Here is a 13579-nt window from a genome sequence, read left to right as displayed (position 1 = left end):
AAATTAGAGTAAACAGGATCCACAGGAATGTTCCTCTTCTCTTCTGCCGCACCTTCTTTGAGAGTGTGTGTTGATCAATGGGAACAGATCCACATGAGCCTGAATTATTGTTACGGCAGGCCTCCCATCAAAAGACTGGAAAGCAGATCCAGTCTTTTTGAAACCCCTTACAACAGGGAGAGAATATCACTGTACAGCAAAAACCTGTAAAACCAGGTATCATCGCAGTCTAATAAGCGACTGCAAGTCCACCCACTGTCATTTAAGTCAGTTTGAACTTAAAACGAACACAGACTAACAAAACGAACACAGTTTGCTGCTTCTGAAACTTCATGAACCACAGAGCGCACAAATAAATTAGTACGTGGCTGAAAAAATAAATAATCAGCATAAATAAGAACGTTTCCCGCTGTTGCATTGAGCTGTGATGGCTGTAGTCGTGGGGAAAATTCACTCATAAAGTAAAACTGCATCAATCCAGAGCTTCGAGAAGCACAGAACCCAAGTCCATATGAAACAAAAACCAACGTTGAAGGCAGCCAAACAAAAATAAATAAGGAAGTATCCAGAAGCCAGCAACTAGAGTTCAGTAAGTCCAGTGTCAGACGAAACAGTGTGTGTGAAAAGTCCTTCAGGATTTAAAGGCTTGGCTTAATATTGCTTTCCGCTTGCAAATCTCCCGTGTCCTCAGAGGTCTCCGTCATCCAAGGGTGCTGCAAAATCTGCTCCAAACTCGGGCGGTCCTCCGGCCTGTACGAGAGGCACCAGCGAATCAGAGACTGGCATTCTGAAATGAAACAGAATAAAGGTTGAATGAACCTGCCATCGTTTACTCAGACATAGTTTATATGCACACTTTCCCATTGTATGGATGGACAAAAGCACAATGGAGGTCAATGGGAACTGAAAATGTTCAAATATCTCCTTTTGTGAACACAGAAGTCATACAGGTTTGAAACGACATGACGGTGAGTAAATGATAGAATTTTCATTTTTTGGGGGTACTATCCCTTTAAGAAAGTAGATGGGGTTGATGATTCCCATTTGATTTAGTTTGAGGGCTCACCTTTGGAGATGCGTTTAGTGAAACTCGGAGTGGCGTTTACAATGTCGCCGTCCCGCTCGAAGGGAATGTCCCCACACACCATGTCAAAGAGAAGTACGCCCAGTGACCACACAGTGAGCGGATGAGCGCTGTAACGCTGGTGGAGGATCCACTCTGGAGGGCTGTAGACTCTGGTACCTAAACAGACAGAGGGGTCATTCGTACCTATTCCACATTCATGTTATATTCATAAATACGCATTAACCACCCCAAAGCTGCCTTACCTTCAAAGTCAGTGTAAATGGAGTCCTTCAGTAGAGCGCCAGAACCAAAGTCGATGATTTTGATGTCACCGGTGCGGGTGTCAATAAGGATGTTCTCATCTTTGATGTCCCGATGGACAATTCCCTTGGAGTGGCAGAACTGGAGGGCTTCAATGACCTGTTTGAGGAACCTGAAAAAGACAATTCTCATCAGTATTGGAGTTTACTGTTAGAACTCAATGTCAAAATAAGACTGTCTCCTTTTCCGCACCTCTGTGCAATGGGCTCCTCCAGGGCCCCACGTTCAGTGATGAAGTCAAACAGGTCCTGGCAGTGTTGGGGTTTTTCAAACACAATGAGATACCCCTGACCCGGCACCTCAAACCAGTCGAGCATCCGGATGACGCCGCGGTGACCGGGTACCGACCCCGACCCTCCACCCAGACACAGGAGGAGAGCGACCTCCATCGGGACCGCGTTTGCTTCCCCAGGCTGTGGGAGTTAAAAAGACAAGGATTATTATTGAGTTTAAATTCTGAATATGGTTTTATTCCACAGTCGTATTATTTTCCCTGCTAAAATTCCCTACTGCAGGTGTAAACTCCCTGGGTTATAAATGTTATTAAAAAGGGAAACTACGATTTGATGTCACATTTGTGGACCTATAAATGCACTTGTTGTTTTGAAACCATGTCTACCCTCTTGATTAGGTCTATGAAACTGGTTCTGACATATTAGGGAAAGCCCACTAAGTTTCCCTTTTTAGGTTGTTCCGATTCGTCACGCCTACGTCACTTTCTGCACTAAGACGACGCTGTTCCGGTAAAAATATTGATAATGATAATAAACAGTAGAGGGCGCTGTTAATCATATTTCTTTGACTTCGTTTTTTGGTACGTAGAGGCTATTCAAGCAGGTCCTGACTAATAGAAAGAAAATAATTGGATATAAAATAAATAATTGGAGGGATTTTTTTTTTTTTTTATATGAAATATTACTCACCAGTTTTGCCCACTGTTGAATTCTGTCACGGGATATTTGTTTAATAGCGACCTAAAAATCATAAAATAAGTCATTTAGAATACTACATTTATGAGGGGGAAAAGAATTTACATTTTTATATAATTTTTTTCTATCATTTCATTTTTACCTGTTGCCCGTCTGAAATGCGCTGTCCGGAGAACACAGAACCGAACCCGCCGCTTCCCAAAAGGGTTCCCATCTTATACTGCTTCTCAAAGTGCTCTTTAACTGAAAATAAACACAATAATGTTCAAGAAACAACATAACTAGGAATGAATGGCGTTTAGTCTAACTTATGCATCTGGATTAAGATAACATTGAAATTGAAAAAGCGATTTTTAAATTTAACTGTTGAGTACTTTAAAACAATGTGTTAGAACAAATTCAAACATTGGCATACAAGTAAAATCTTTATATTTTTGTTGTTCGGTATTATAATGAACTCACCATTTTTCGCTTTAACTTCTTCCAGCTGATCCAAACGCAGGTCAACAATACGTTTATCCAACATTTTCAGTTTTTATAAGAATAAAAATAAAAACCCAAATGATATCTTCAGCTATCACCGTCAGTCGCCTCAGAAGTGCATATCCATGTTAGTCTGTTATGATTCGTCACTGTCTGTTTTCAATTCAGTTCAAATTCCGCCGTTTTCAGGGAGCGACTATGTGACCTCTCCTTCAAACACTCGCACAGACTGTGTGAATAATCTCAGTTTGTTGATGTTTTAAGTTTACATGTGTAAACACGCCCACTCTCACGAACCCGCCTAATCGCGGCCAACACGCTCGAGTGTTTTGAACTGACAGCCAATCACAGCGCCGAAACTTTTAAATAAACGAATATTAATGAGCGGTGGTTGAAATTCTAAGAATCGTCACCTCCCGTTTGCCTAACGTACCGGAGAAAGAGCGCGCGCGCATGTGATGACAGGAATACATTTAAGTTTTTTTTTAACGCGTACATTTTTAAATTATCCATGCACTAATGCAACTGTTTCTAGTAGCATTTTTAATGAAATCCATATAATAAACATGACGGCTATTCTAAACTGATTTGTATTTATATTTTCTTTAAAAAGCTAATTTTAAAAACAGTTAGTAGAGATTAATGCCAATTGAGTGTCTCACAAATAGGTACAAATAAACCTGGAATTTTTACTAGTAATTAATAAATGCTACTAGTACTAAACGAGTAGTTACCAGGAAAAAAAAATGGTACGTTATACAATTCGTATGCATTAATTTTGGAAGTGAATAGATCTGAACACCAAATCACGATAGTTACATGCAACATTAGAATTGAATTCCCATTTGGACAGTAACTAGTAATAAGCACTTGTAATTAATGAATAGCAATGAAAAACAGTCACTATTTAATAACTAGTAATTAAAAAATCGTCAAAAAATAATGTAGTTGAAATTACAATAATAAAAAAAAAAACATTGCGCACATTTGCACATATAAACAGGGATGATCTTAGACTGCTTTGAAGGCCATGATGACTTATTCTCCAGCATGCTCTGTGCATGTGGGGCAGTCCCACATCAGCTATTTACAAAACCTGATGTGGTTTCACCTCCATGATGATGACTAAAAAAATACAGAACTTTTAATAGATAAATGATAGTGTTTGCCAGTACTTTATGCAGACCTGACTTACCAGACTTTAATGTCTTTGCAATCCTTTGAGACACTTGACTGGTAGATTTCAGCCATGCATCAAAGACCCTTCCACATACACTACCAGTCAAATATTCACACACCTCATTCTTTAATAAAACTATTTTCCACATTTGAGAATGATAGTAGTCATCAAAAACGACAAATTCACATGAATCTAAGACAAATAAATCGAAACATTTTAAATGAAGAGTGATGGAGCCTATCAGAACTGACACATGAACTCTGTGAACTCAACACATGAACTTAACATTGTAAACTTTCTTTTCTCTCAACCAACATCATGAGGTGCACCCTAGGATGTTTGAAACAGAATGGAAATAGTTCACACTTTTTGGCTTCTTCACCATTTGGTCCAACTTGCAAGGTGCTTCAAGTAATTAAGTTAATGAGAAATAAATTCAGTCAAGTGTGTCCAAAAAAACAATTAAATGTTGTTAGTGATGTGTCACAAAAAGGAGGCCAACAAAGAAGTACATTTCTTCAGAAAGTTCTTTTTTTATTCCAAGAAAAAAAAGAGCATTTTCATCCCAAACAAGAAAATAAAACAAGATTATATTAATCAATTATTAAGAGGATAAAGTATGACTTTTTTTTTCAATAACTTTTTATTTCCCCATGTATTCAATAATGATATCAGTCATGTTTATTTTCACATGCACCTAAAGAAGTCCAATGATGATGATGATGATGGCGTAAGAAAGAAAAGGAGTGGTTAGGCGAGTAGTATCACAACAATGGGCCATTACTGCTGGATGGCTGAGGCCAGTGATGGGCTGATGGATGGATGGGTGAAGGAAAGGAAGGACAGAGTGAACTGCATGATGATGGAGAGAATGTGATTGGTTTGATCCCCATGTGTCTGCCTCCTGCTTCGGTTGCAGATTGTGCCTTCACCCTCCTTTATCAACTGCTATCTGGAGAAGGTTCTCTATGCATGGCGTTTTTCTTCATGCTATCGAGGTATTCCTGTTGTGACACGGCCAAGACGGACGCCAATATCTCATCGTCTTCCCAGTCTGTTAGTCCTATTGCAAAACAAGAGCAACAAAACAAATCACGGTTTGGTCACATAGATAAAAACATATTATACACACTAAAAGTCCAAACATTTAACACACATGACTGAATTTCTTATCAAAAGCCAATGCTTGAAATGAGTTTTGAACATAAATACACATTGATTCTACATGTGCATTTCTTTACAAATATAAAATGATTACATTTTTTGATAGATAAAGTTAAAGAAGAGCAGGCAACAAGTGTCCAACATACATCGGAACTTCATAAAAAAAATGCCTTTTATTGTTTTAATGCTTTTACTATTATTGTCAAATGTGCAAAATAGAATGAGTAGGTGTGGCCAGACTTTTTAGACTGATCCATTACAAGAGTTCAATTTGTGAAAAACATTCACTCCCTATTTGCCCCTTCTTAAGTTCTTAGCCGAAACAATGCCGCTGTCAACAGTAGCTGGGGTGTGCCGATACTCCACTACAATCAAGTGTATTTAACGGCACATAATAACTGTACACGCTGCTTTCTGCATGAGTCCTGGGTGCATTTCGCAGCTGAATCACATGGATCACATCACAGATTCAAGCTGTGTGAGACGCATGAGGAAGGCGAGCGAGCGCGGTGATTAACATGGCATTCCTGAGCCCAGGATTCTTTCATACTGAATCAGGCGGGACAGCTAGACGAATTGGCAAGCATGATTCCACTTCCTCACCAAAAGCAGTAGGGGACATCTCTTGCATAATGGCCCGATAGCCCAGTGCTGGATACAGAGACACCAGAGAAGACGAGCTGGGTCTGTCTGGTCCAACGCAAGCCTGGTTACTGGGACCTGAACGGCGAGACGGAACGCAGGAAATCTTTATTTTGAAAGACTAAAGTATAGAGATTTAGTTTCTATCTATGTGGCTTCCCCTGCAAAGTGGTTTTGAGTGAATTTCACAAAAAGACATGTAACATTTTACCCTACAAAAACAAATATTTTGCATAAAAAAAATAGTGTATTTTTTTTTTTTTGCATCGTGAACTTGTTTTCATTCAAATTAAGCACATTTAGCCGCACATTTTAATTACTGTAATGCATCTGGATACTTTAGTCACCATTATTCTTATTTTTGTATTATTGTTATACAGTACCACAATAATTGCGTTAATGCTGTTTTTTTTACATAAATATTTAATATTTTTTTTGTTTATATGCAACAATTTGGGGTCAGTGAGTATTTTTTTTTAAATACTTTTATTAAACAAGGATGCAATAAATTGATCAAGTGACAAGAAAGACATTTATAATCTTACAAAAGAGTTCTATTTGAAATAAATGCTATTCTTTTGAACTTCCTATGCATCAAAGATTCTTGAGCAGCAAATCAGCATATTAGAATGATTTCTGAAGGATCATGTGACACTGAAGACTGGAGTAATGATGCTGAAAATTCAGCTTTTCATCACAGGAATAAATTACATTTACACGTTATTTTAAAATGTAATAATATTTCACACTATATTACTGCATTTTTGATCAAATAAATGCAGTCTTGGTGAGCATTAAGAGACTTCTTTCAAAAATAAAAATAAAATGATCAATCCCAAACTTTTGGGATGCTAGTGTACATTATGGTAATGAGAATTAAAATTTTACAAACAGGTTTTCTTTGAGCAAAATATAACTTCTTATTGAATTCCTTTAGATTCTGGGGTGAAATACGACCCAGACATGTTCTTGACAGGTTTCCAGAGATTCACCCTTATAATCAGTTTAATCATCCGTGAACCTCATGTGCCATTTACCCCATAAAATTGGCTTGCTGAAGGAAATGCATCATACTGTTAGTTTTAATGACACCGTCCTTATTGCAAAACACTGATAACAGACCTGGTGCACAGGGTGACGGGGGTTTGGATAGTGCGAGGGCCGCTCCGGCCGGGGAGGGGGGCTTAGCGGGTGTGTCCGAATGCGAAGGATCAGGAATCTCCGGAGAGGGGGCGGAGCTGCGTTGCCGTGGAGATCGGGCATTCCATTCTTCCAAACCACTGGAGGCCGCAGCCGTGGCGGAGCTGCACGTTGCGCTGGCCTTGCGAGGCTGAGGGAGTGACAAAAGTAAACGTTTATTCACAAATCATAAGTCAACAGGCTAATTGGTATGTGATTGTGAAGGCTTCAGAGTTTGCCATTCAAAACAGTCTTACACGAGGACATTTATGGAAAGTAGGTTTACTGTATGTAAGGTTTGCGTAAAATCTTTTATCTTTGTTTGCTACGATATGACAATATTCAATTTCAGGAGCACATCTTCAACAATTTCTCTCTGATAAGCCGCTGTCAGTCTGATTTAGAAGAAAGCCCATTGTTTCTGTGAAGAAGGGTCTTGTTCACAGCTGGTTTAAGTGTGAAAACGCAAACCACATAGATTGCACGTCTTTGCGAAACCGATAGTCCAAGGCTTTGTGTACCTTAACCAATGAAGCAGTCATCACAGCTTACGTGTGACTGAAAATAATTCCAGTGCAATCAGCGTTAAAACAGGTTTTGGTAATTATCACACGTCAAATACCTGATTCCTACCGACAGTCATTCTATTAGGAATGCAACTAAAGGTTCTGATTGAATGAGACATGGTTTTAGGTAGTTAGTAGGATTAGTACAGGCAGGTCCCACACCTGTCGCGCCTGTTTCTCCTGGTCTCGAAGCCACTGTAAGTACGATTCTCTGGCCACTTGCTCTTCTATAGCCTCATTGGTGGCTTCCCAATCCGTGGCCCTCTTCTTGTCCTCCAGCATCTGTTGCTCAATCCAAGACTCCTCTGATGTTTTAATTGCATTCTTCATGAGTGACTGGTCTGCAAACTGCATAGAGACAGAGAGAGACACAGAGTAGCGGTTAAAGGCCACAGTGTTGCCCCTCGGGTGACAGGTGAAAATGTCTCCTGAACAGGAGCTGATTTTTGGGAAGAGGAAAAACAAGCTAAATGCAAATTAAGCAATACATCTTTTTTGAAGAGACACTGATGATGATGATCCTCATCTCATAAAAAGGGTTTTTGATTTTTCATTCTGATTGGATTAGCTGCATTTGACAGCAACGGGAAACAGTCTACCTTTACAAAAATCTTGATTCTGATTGGTCAGTCACAGTCTGTCCTATTATATCACTCCACAGTCCACCTCTTTTCATAAAAAGTCACAAGTCAAAAACGGTTTAGAAATTGGATGGATGGATAGATATGAGAGCATCCATACACAGGACACGTTCACTCTAGAAAGAACGCAAAAAAAAAGCTGGTGCGCAAATAAATGTAACAGACCACTCTATCTTGACAGGCTCTTTAAAAAGAACTATTTCAACATTAAAAACCAAATGGCGAGTGCAGAACTTCTGTCAAGCCATTTGCAACAAAAATGGTGTGCAAGCTTACTATGATTATTAGGATTTGACAGACAGATGGGCTAAAGGCCACAGCATTGCCCCCAGGTGACAGGTGAGAATGTTTCTGTTGGAGCACCCTGAAGAGGAGTCGATTTGTGGGAAGAGGAAAAACACTGTTAAGCTAAATCCAAATAGAGCAATAAGTCTTTTTTAAAAACATTTTCTAAGCGTGGATGACAGACATCTCATCTCATCCCATCCCACCTCAGACATACAGAACGCACCTCATTAAACCGAAGGATTTGACTGCATTCTGATTAGATGAGCTGCAATCCATGACAACTGTAAACCACCTACACATAGCCTAAAGAACTTCATTATACAACTCTCCAGAATACTTGATTCTGATTGGTCAGTCACAGCACTGAGTAGTCAAATATGTTTGTCTCTTATATCACTCTGCGGTCTATCTCTTTTCATACAAATGCAAGTCAAAACAGTTAAAAATAGGAAGGACGGACAGACAGACAGACAGATAGATCAGGAATAAATGTAACTGACTGCTCCATCTTAAGACAGGCTCTTTAAAAAGAACTATTTAACATACACAGTGCATTAAAGCGATGCAGAGGGTATAAGCTTGCTATGATGAACATCTTACAATTGTTATAAATAAATCACACTTACATTCTAACAAAATTTCTAAAGAAGATTTTCATGAATCCAGCACTTGGACTCGTAACAATGTCAAATAACAGGGCTGTGCATGTCTGTTCCCTGATTTCAAGATCTGATGCATCTCTTTTTTTCTTGTGTAAGAGACACAGAGCTAGACTACAAGTCCTCTGTCTGGAACGGTGCGGACAGCGTACTGGCTCATTCCCTGTCTGTCCAGACCTTTATGCTAAACTAACTGACCGTAATATGGGGGAGCTCTAGGACGATAAATTCTTAAATTCAGTGGGTGAGATACAAACCACCACATTGGTTTTGCACACTGAACCAAAAATAAATAAATATATATATACAGTACATATATATATATCCATAGATGTAATGGTTTTTATACTGTACAAACTGTATATTCTGTCCCCTTACACTAACCCGACCCCTAAACCTACCCATCACACAAAACTTTCTGAATTTTTACTTTTCCAAAAAAACTAATTCTGTATGATTTATAAGCTTGTGTGCCCATGGGGACCTCAATGAGTCTGTGTGCATTCAGGTTTAAGTCTCCACCGGGATAGAAAAACATGTACACACACACACACCAGCTCTATTTTTGATAGAAAGCTATGATCTGTCTTTGTTCTGCTCGGCCTAAATTATCACAAGGCATGTGGCACGTAAACAAAACAGTGTGCTGTTAATGGGTCTCCCCCGAAAACCACCGACGTGTGGAATGTTTCCCTCTCCACCCAGAGCAGTCGGGGAAATGGGACACTGCAGGTCACACTTTGTTGTCTTTTTTTGGCTTTGATGACGACTGCCTCCAAATTCAGACTGTGGATCAGCTGACGGAACTACATGAGTGAACAGGAGGAACACTGACTCTGACGAGACGATGGACTTCCCAATTCACAAACCCACAAAGGCTTTGTTACACACTCCTGAGTAGAAAATACAGGCCACCGCTGCAGGCTGTTTAATTAAAAAATATATTACCTGAGATTAATTATTATTATAATTATGTGAAAAATGTCTGTTCTTGCACAGGCAGATGGAGGTGTACGTGAAGGAACACACATAGACAATAGTAACACCAAAGTGTCGAACTCGGAGGGGTCAACCGGAGCAGTTAGCATATTTCACACTGAAAATACAGCACAGTCGCAAACAATCACCAGCTATTCTCACTTAAATGACACTTAAAAAAGACGTCCTCGTTAACGGATTACTTTATCTTACAAAAAGTATTGTGAATCTCTTATGTAATATAGTTCAATTGAGTTGGACATAAATTTTTTTTTTTTTAAATGTAGTCTGGTCCTAATAAAATAACATTAAAGTTCCACAGTCAATATTTATGGTATAGCTAAACCTTTGGTCACTCTCGCCAATGCCAAACATCAATTTCAATGGTGCCAGAAGAGGAAATCATGGGTTGTGGACAATGTGAAACATGTTTTGTTCTCTGATGAGTCCACTTTCACTGTCTTTGGTGTGGAGAAGCCCCAATGAGGCGTAACATCTGGACTGTTGCTGCCCAGAGTGAAGCACAGGGTGGATCGGTGATGGTTTGGACTGCAATATCATGGCATTCCCGACTGTGCTTGATGGGCGTCACTGCCAAAGACTACCGAACCATTCTGGAGGACACCCAATGGTTCAAACATTGTACCCTGAAGCTGGTGCCGTGTATCAGCATGATAATGCACCAATACACACAGCAGGACAGGTGACAAAATGGTATTATGAACATGAAAGTGAAGTTGAACATCTCCCGTGGCCTGCACAGTCACCAGATCTGAATAATATTGAGGGAATAAAATTTGGAGGGGAGTCAGAAAACGTTTTCCTCCACCAGCATCACATAGTGACCTGGCCACTGTTCTGGAAGAGAAATGACACAAAATCCCTTTGGCCACTGTGAAGAACTTCACAGTAAGTAGTAACTTCACTGCAAAAGGAGGCCCTACACCAGACTAATAAATGATAGGAGTGTTTTAGGTGTTTCAATTTCATTGTCCAACCCTTATATATATGCTTGTACCACTCAACATTATTTCTCATTGAATCCTGCTTCACTCATTAACATATCAGATTATGGAAGTAAATAGGTTGCGAATGGCATTTCATGTTGACTTTAGTGGCAGCTGCAGGTACCCACCCCTGGTTTGAAGGCAGGAAGTCCAAGCCCAACTCCAATCGTGGCTTTATTGGGATTCACAACTGAGTTGTAGTGAATGTTCCGATGGTAACTAACTCTGATTGGCTCGTCATTATTTTGATGGATGCCATGGAACGTGTTGATTGGTTCTAAAAGAGGCCATCAAAATAGCATTTAGAAACATCGAGAACAAGATATACAGGTCAACTGCATCACTATACGAGCAAATTGCGTCACTACAGTGTCTGTTACACATATTGCATGTACATGTAATTCCTTACAATACATCCACAAAAGAATTTGCATATTCATCATCGCTATTCACTAGGGTACTTGCATAGTGGACACTGTTAAAAAAAAGTGGCTGTCTTAAATTTTTAAGTACAATCAACTTGGATGTTTAAGTCATTTTAACTTAAATTACAATAAACTGTTTTTAAAAAAATGAGTTGAATCTATAACTTATTAAAAAAAGTTACAAATTGCTTAACTTCTTGGGATGAGTTAAAGCAATGTAAAAACATGTTGTCGTAACTTATTGATCATATAATTTTTTACAGTGTAGTTAAATGTGCATAATTGCATTTTATGGACACCATAATGCAAATTAGACCCTGTGCTGACCTGTGCCGTACTGATAAACTTCCACTGGCCGATTGTACATCTCCGCCATAGCCTGCATCTCAATATGGTTCCCGTGACAGTTGTTCTTCCTCTTTCTGTTGATGTATGTAGTGAAGTCCTCTGTCACATAGTTTGAAAAGTAATCCGCATTTTTCATCTGCAAGTAAAATCATACAGAAATTATAACATGATCAGGTTTTGTACACTCTGATGATCCCAAAGAAAGAACATCACATACCAAGTAATCCATGCAATGTTTGCGGACGACTTCGTGCATATCCTGGTCTCCGTAAACCTGATCAGCTGTATAAAGAGGATGATACCACGGTTATGTGCAAATTAACAATAGGGTCTCTGCATGCAATAATTTTACAGCAGTTAAGAGCATTTCATGTTTTATTGCATTTTCTTACATTTATTGTAGTGTCTCTGCAAAATAAAAAGTTATAACTGAATTATGTTATGTAGCAATACACAGTACACCTCATTTTAGCATACATTTTTTGCATACCAGACAATGTTTCCGATGCATTTCATTTTTGTCTTTAATTTTAGATCATAAAAATAATAATTACATAACAAAAACAAGACAGGAGGACAGGGTGAGTTGCAAAACAAAATACTGTTCATGTTAGTTATTATAGTTCAGTATATAGTACATATCATTGTTCTTTTAACACCTAACAAAATTATAGGGAGCAAGCAACAACTGAGGAAGCTTGAGGGGTTTGATTGTAGCCAAATTCTGTAATGCATGCATGCAAAAGCTGCATGGTTAGTTCTGCAAGCGCCACTTTTGGCGGGCTTTATCATACTCATTTATGCGCCAGTGAGTGACTCAAAGCAAGACTAGGGGCCCAAATAAGGTACAGATGTAAACAAACGGGCGTATGAGCTCCGTTTAGAGGCCGACACCTTTTCCTTCCAAAAGCAGCGATATGCAAATGAGCCTCAGCCTCAAAGAGCATTCCGGCTAGTCACATGACCACTTGCCGCAAAGATTCTGAGAATCTCTTAGTCAATTTCCTCTTTCGCAGCATCGGCCTACTTCTGTTGTGACACTTCTGAACAGACTAAGGAAGTTGCATTCGCTTTGCTTCAAAAAAACAAGCTTCAAATGACAGTTCAGACCGATATACCAATACAGGTGCTTTATTTTAAGACACTTGCACTTTTTTAGTTCTCAGAAGAGGCCCAGTAAACCATACACATTATCTGATCGAATGGAATAGGGTGTTTAAGGAAGAGGGAGTCTTTGGTGCAGAAACAAATATCCCACAGCAAAAGCTGTCATAAAGTTTGATTAAAGACCAGTTCATGGCACATCCAGCAATGAGTGAACGCTATGTGCTTCTTAGGATATTAATTTGATCTGAAAGAACCGGTCGTTTTGTTTCCAAAACGAACAATAGATGCAGTTTCTGGCAGGTCCATGTTGCTTTTATGAGCAAGCTATAGATGCCACTCCCAAGGTTTGTTTGGGAAAAATGGAACCTCCATTTATGAACGCTTGAACTTTAGTCAAGTAAAAATCTCCATTTAGATCAATGAATGCTTTTACTTTTCTAAATAAGTGAAGTGAGCCTTTAAGACACAAGTTGGTTTGTTGAAACCAGGACCTTAACATTTGAAGCTGTCTTTAGGAAGATCTCAGCTCACACACAGGAGAACAGCAGCTGGAGATTCGGTCTGTTTTTGGTTCCCCATTTGGTCTGTTGTTGGCA

At 39.2% G+C, this 13579-nt stretch overlaps 2 protein-coding genes across 4 annotated transcripts in view; both read right to left on the bottom strand.

Annotated features, from left to right (window-relative positions):
• Positions 1-277: 277 nt before the first annotated feature.
• Positions 278-3047, bottom strand: pim2 (Pim-2 proto-oncogene, serine/threonine kinase). The gene is made up of 7 exons (XM_056265296.1): positions 2779-3047; positions 2459-2559; positions 2311-2361; positions 1580-1800; positions 1330-1499; positions 1067-1243; positions 278-787 (listed from the first exon to the last, which is right to left on the bottom strand). The coding sequence occupies exons 1-7, from the start codon at positions 2840-2842 to the stop codon at positions 639-641; spliced, it is 933 nt and encodes a 310-aa protein (XP_056121271.1). The 5' UTR covers positions 2843-3047; the 3' UTR covers positions 278-638.
• Positions 3048-4488: 1441 nt separating this feature from the next.
• Positions 4489-13579, bottom strand: part of otud5a (OTU deubiquitinase 5a) — a 29415-nt gene continuing 20324 nt past the window's right edge. For 2 of the 3 annotated variants that reach the window (XM_056265286.1, XM_056265285.1), the window contains exons 3-9: positions 12094-12158; positions 11856-12012; positions 11232-11380; positions 7693-7878; positions 6908-7115; positions 5747-5863; positions 4489-5042 (exon numbers count right to left, since the gene is read on the bottom strand). In XM_056265286.1, the coding sequence (XP_056121261.1) occupies positions 4921-5042; positions 5747-5863; positions 6908-7115; positions 7693-7878; positions 11232-11380; positions 11856-12012; positions 12094-12158 (1004 nt within the window). In that variant the 3' untranslated portion in view covers positions 4489-4920. The remainder of the gene's footprint in view (positions 5043-5746; positions 5864-6907; positions 7116-7692; positions 7879-11231; positions 11381-11855; positions 12013-12093; positions 12159-13579) is intronic. The other variant, XM_056265287.1, reaches the window with a different exon arrangement.

This window comes from Rhinichthys klamathensis, unplaced genomic scaffold (genome assembly GCF_029890125.1).
Source record: "Rhinichthys klamathensis goyatoka isolate OS25496 unplaced genomic scaffold, OSU_Roscu_1.1 h1tg000231l_1, whole genome shotgun sequence".
Lineage (NCBI taxonomy): Eukaryota > Metazoa > Chordata > Actinopteri > Cypriniformes > Leuciscidae > Rhinichthys > Rhinichthys klamathensis.
Note: the sequence above shows the minus strand (reverse complement) of the source record. Positions and strands in the feature narration are given on the sequence as shown.

Coding starts and splice junctions, on each gene's coding strand:
- pim2 (XM_056265296.1), bottom strand. CDS start 2,842: ATGTTGGATAAACGTATTGTTGACCTGCGTTTGGATCAGCTGGAAGAA. Junction 2,560..2,778: donor AGAAGTTAAAGCGAAAAATG/GTGAGTTCATTA, acceptor GTTTATTTTCAG/TTAAAGAGCACTTTGAGAAG. Junction 1,500..1,579: donor GAGGAGCCCATTGCACAGAG/GTGCGGAAAAGG, acceptor TGTCTTTTTCAG/GTTCCTCAAACAGGTCATTG.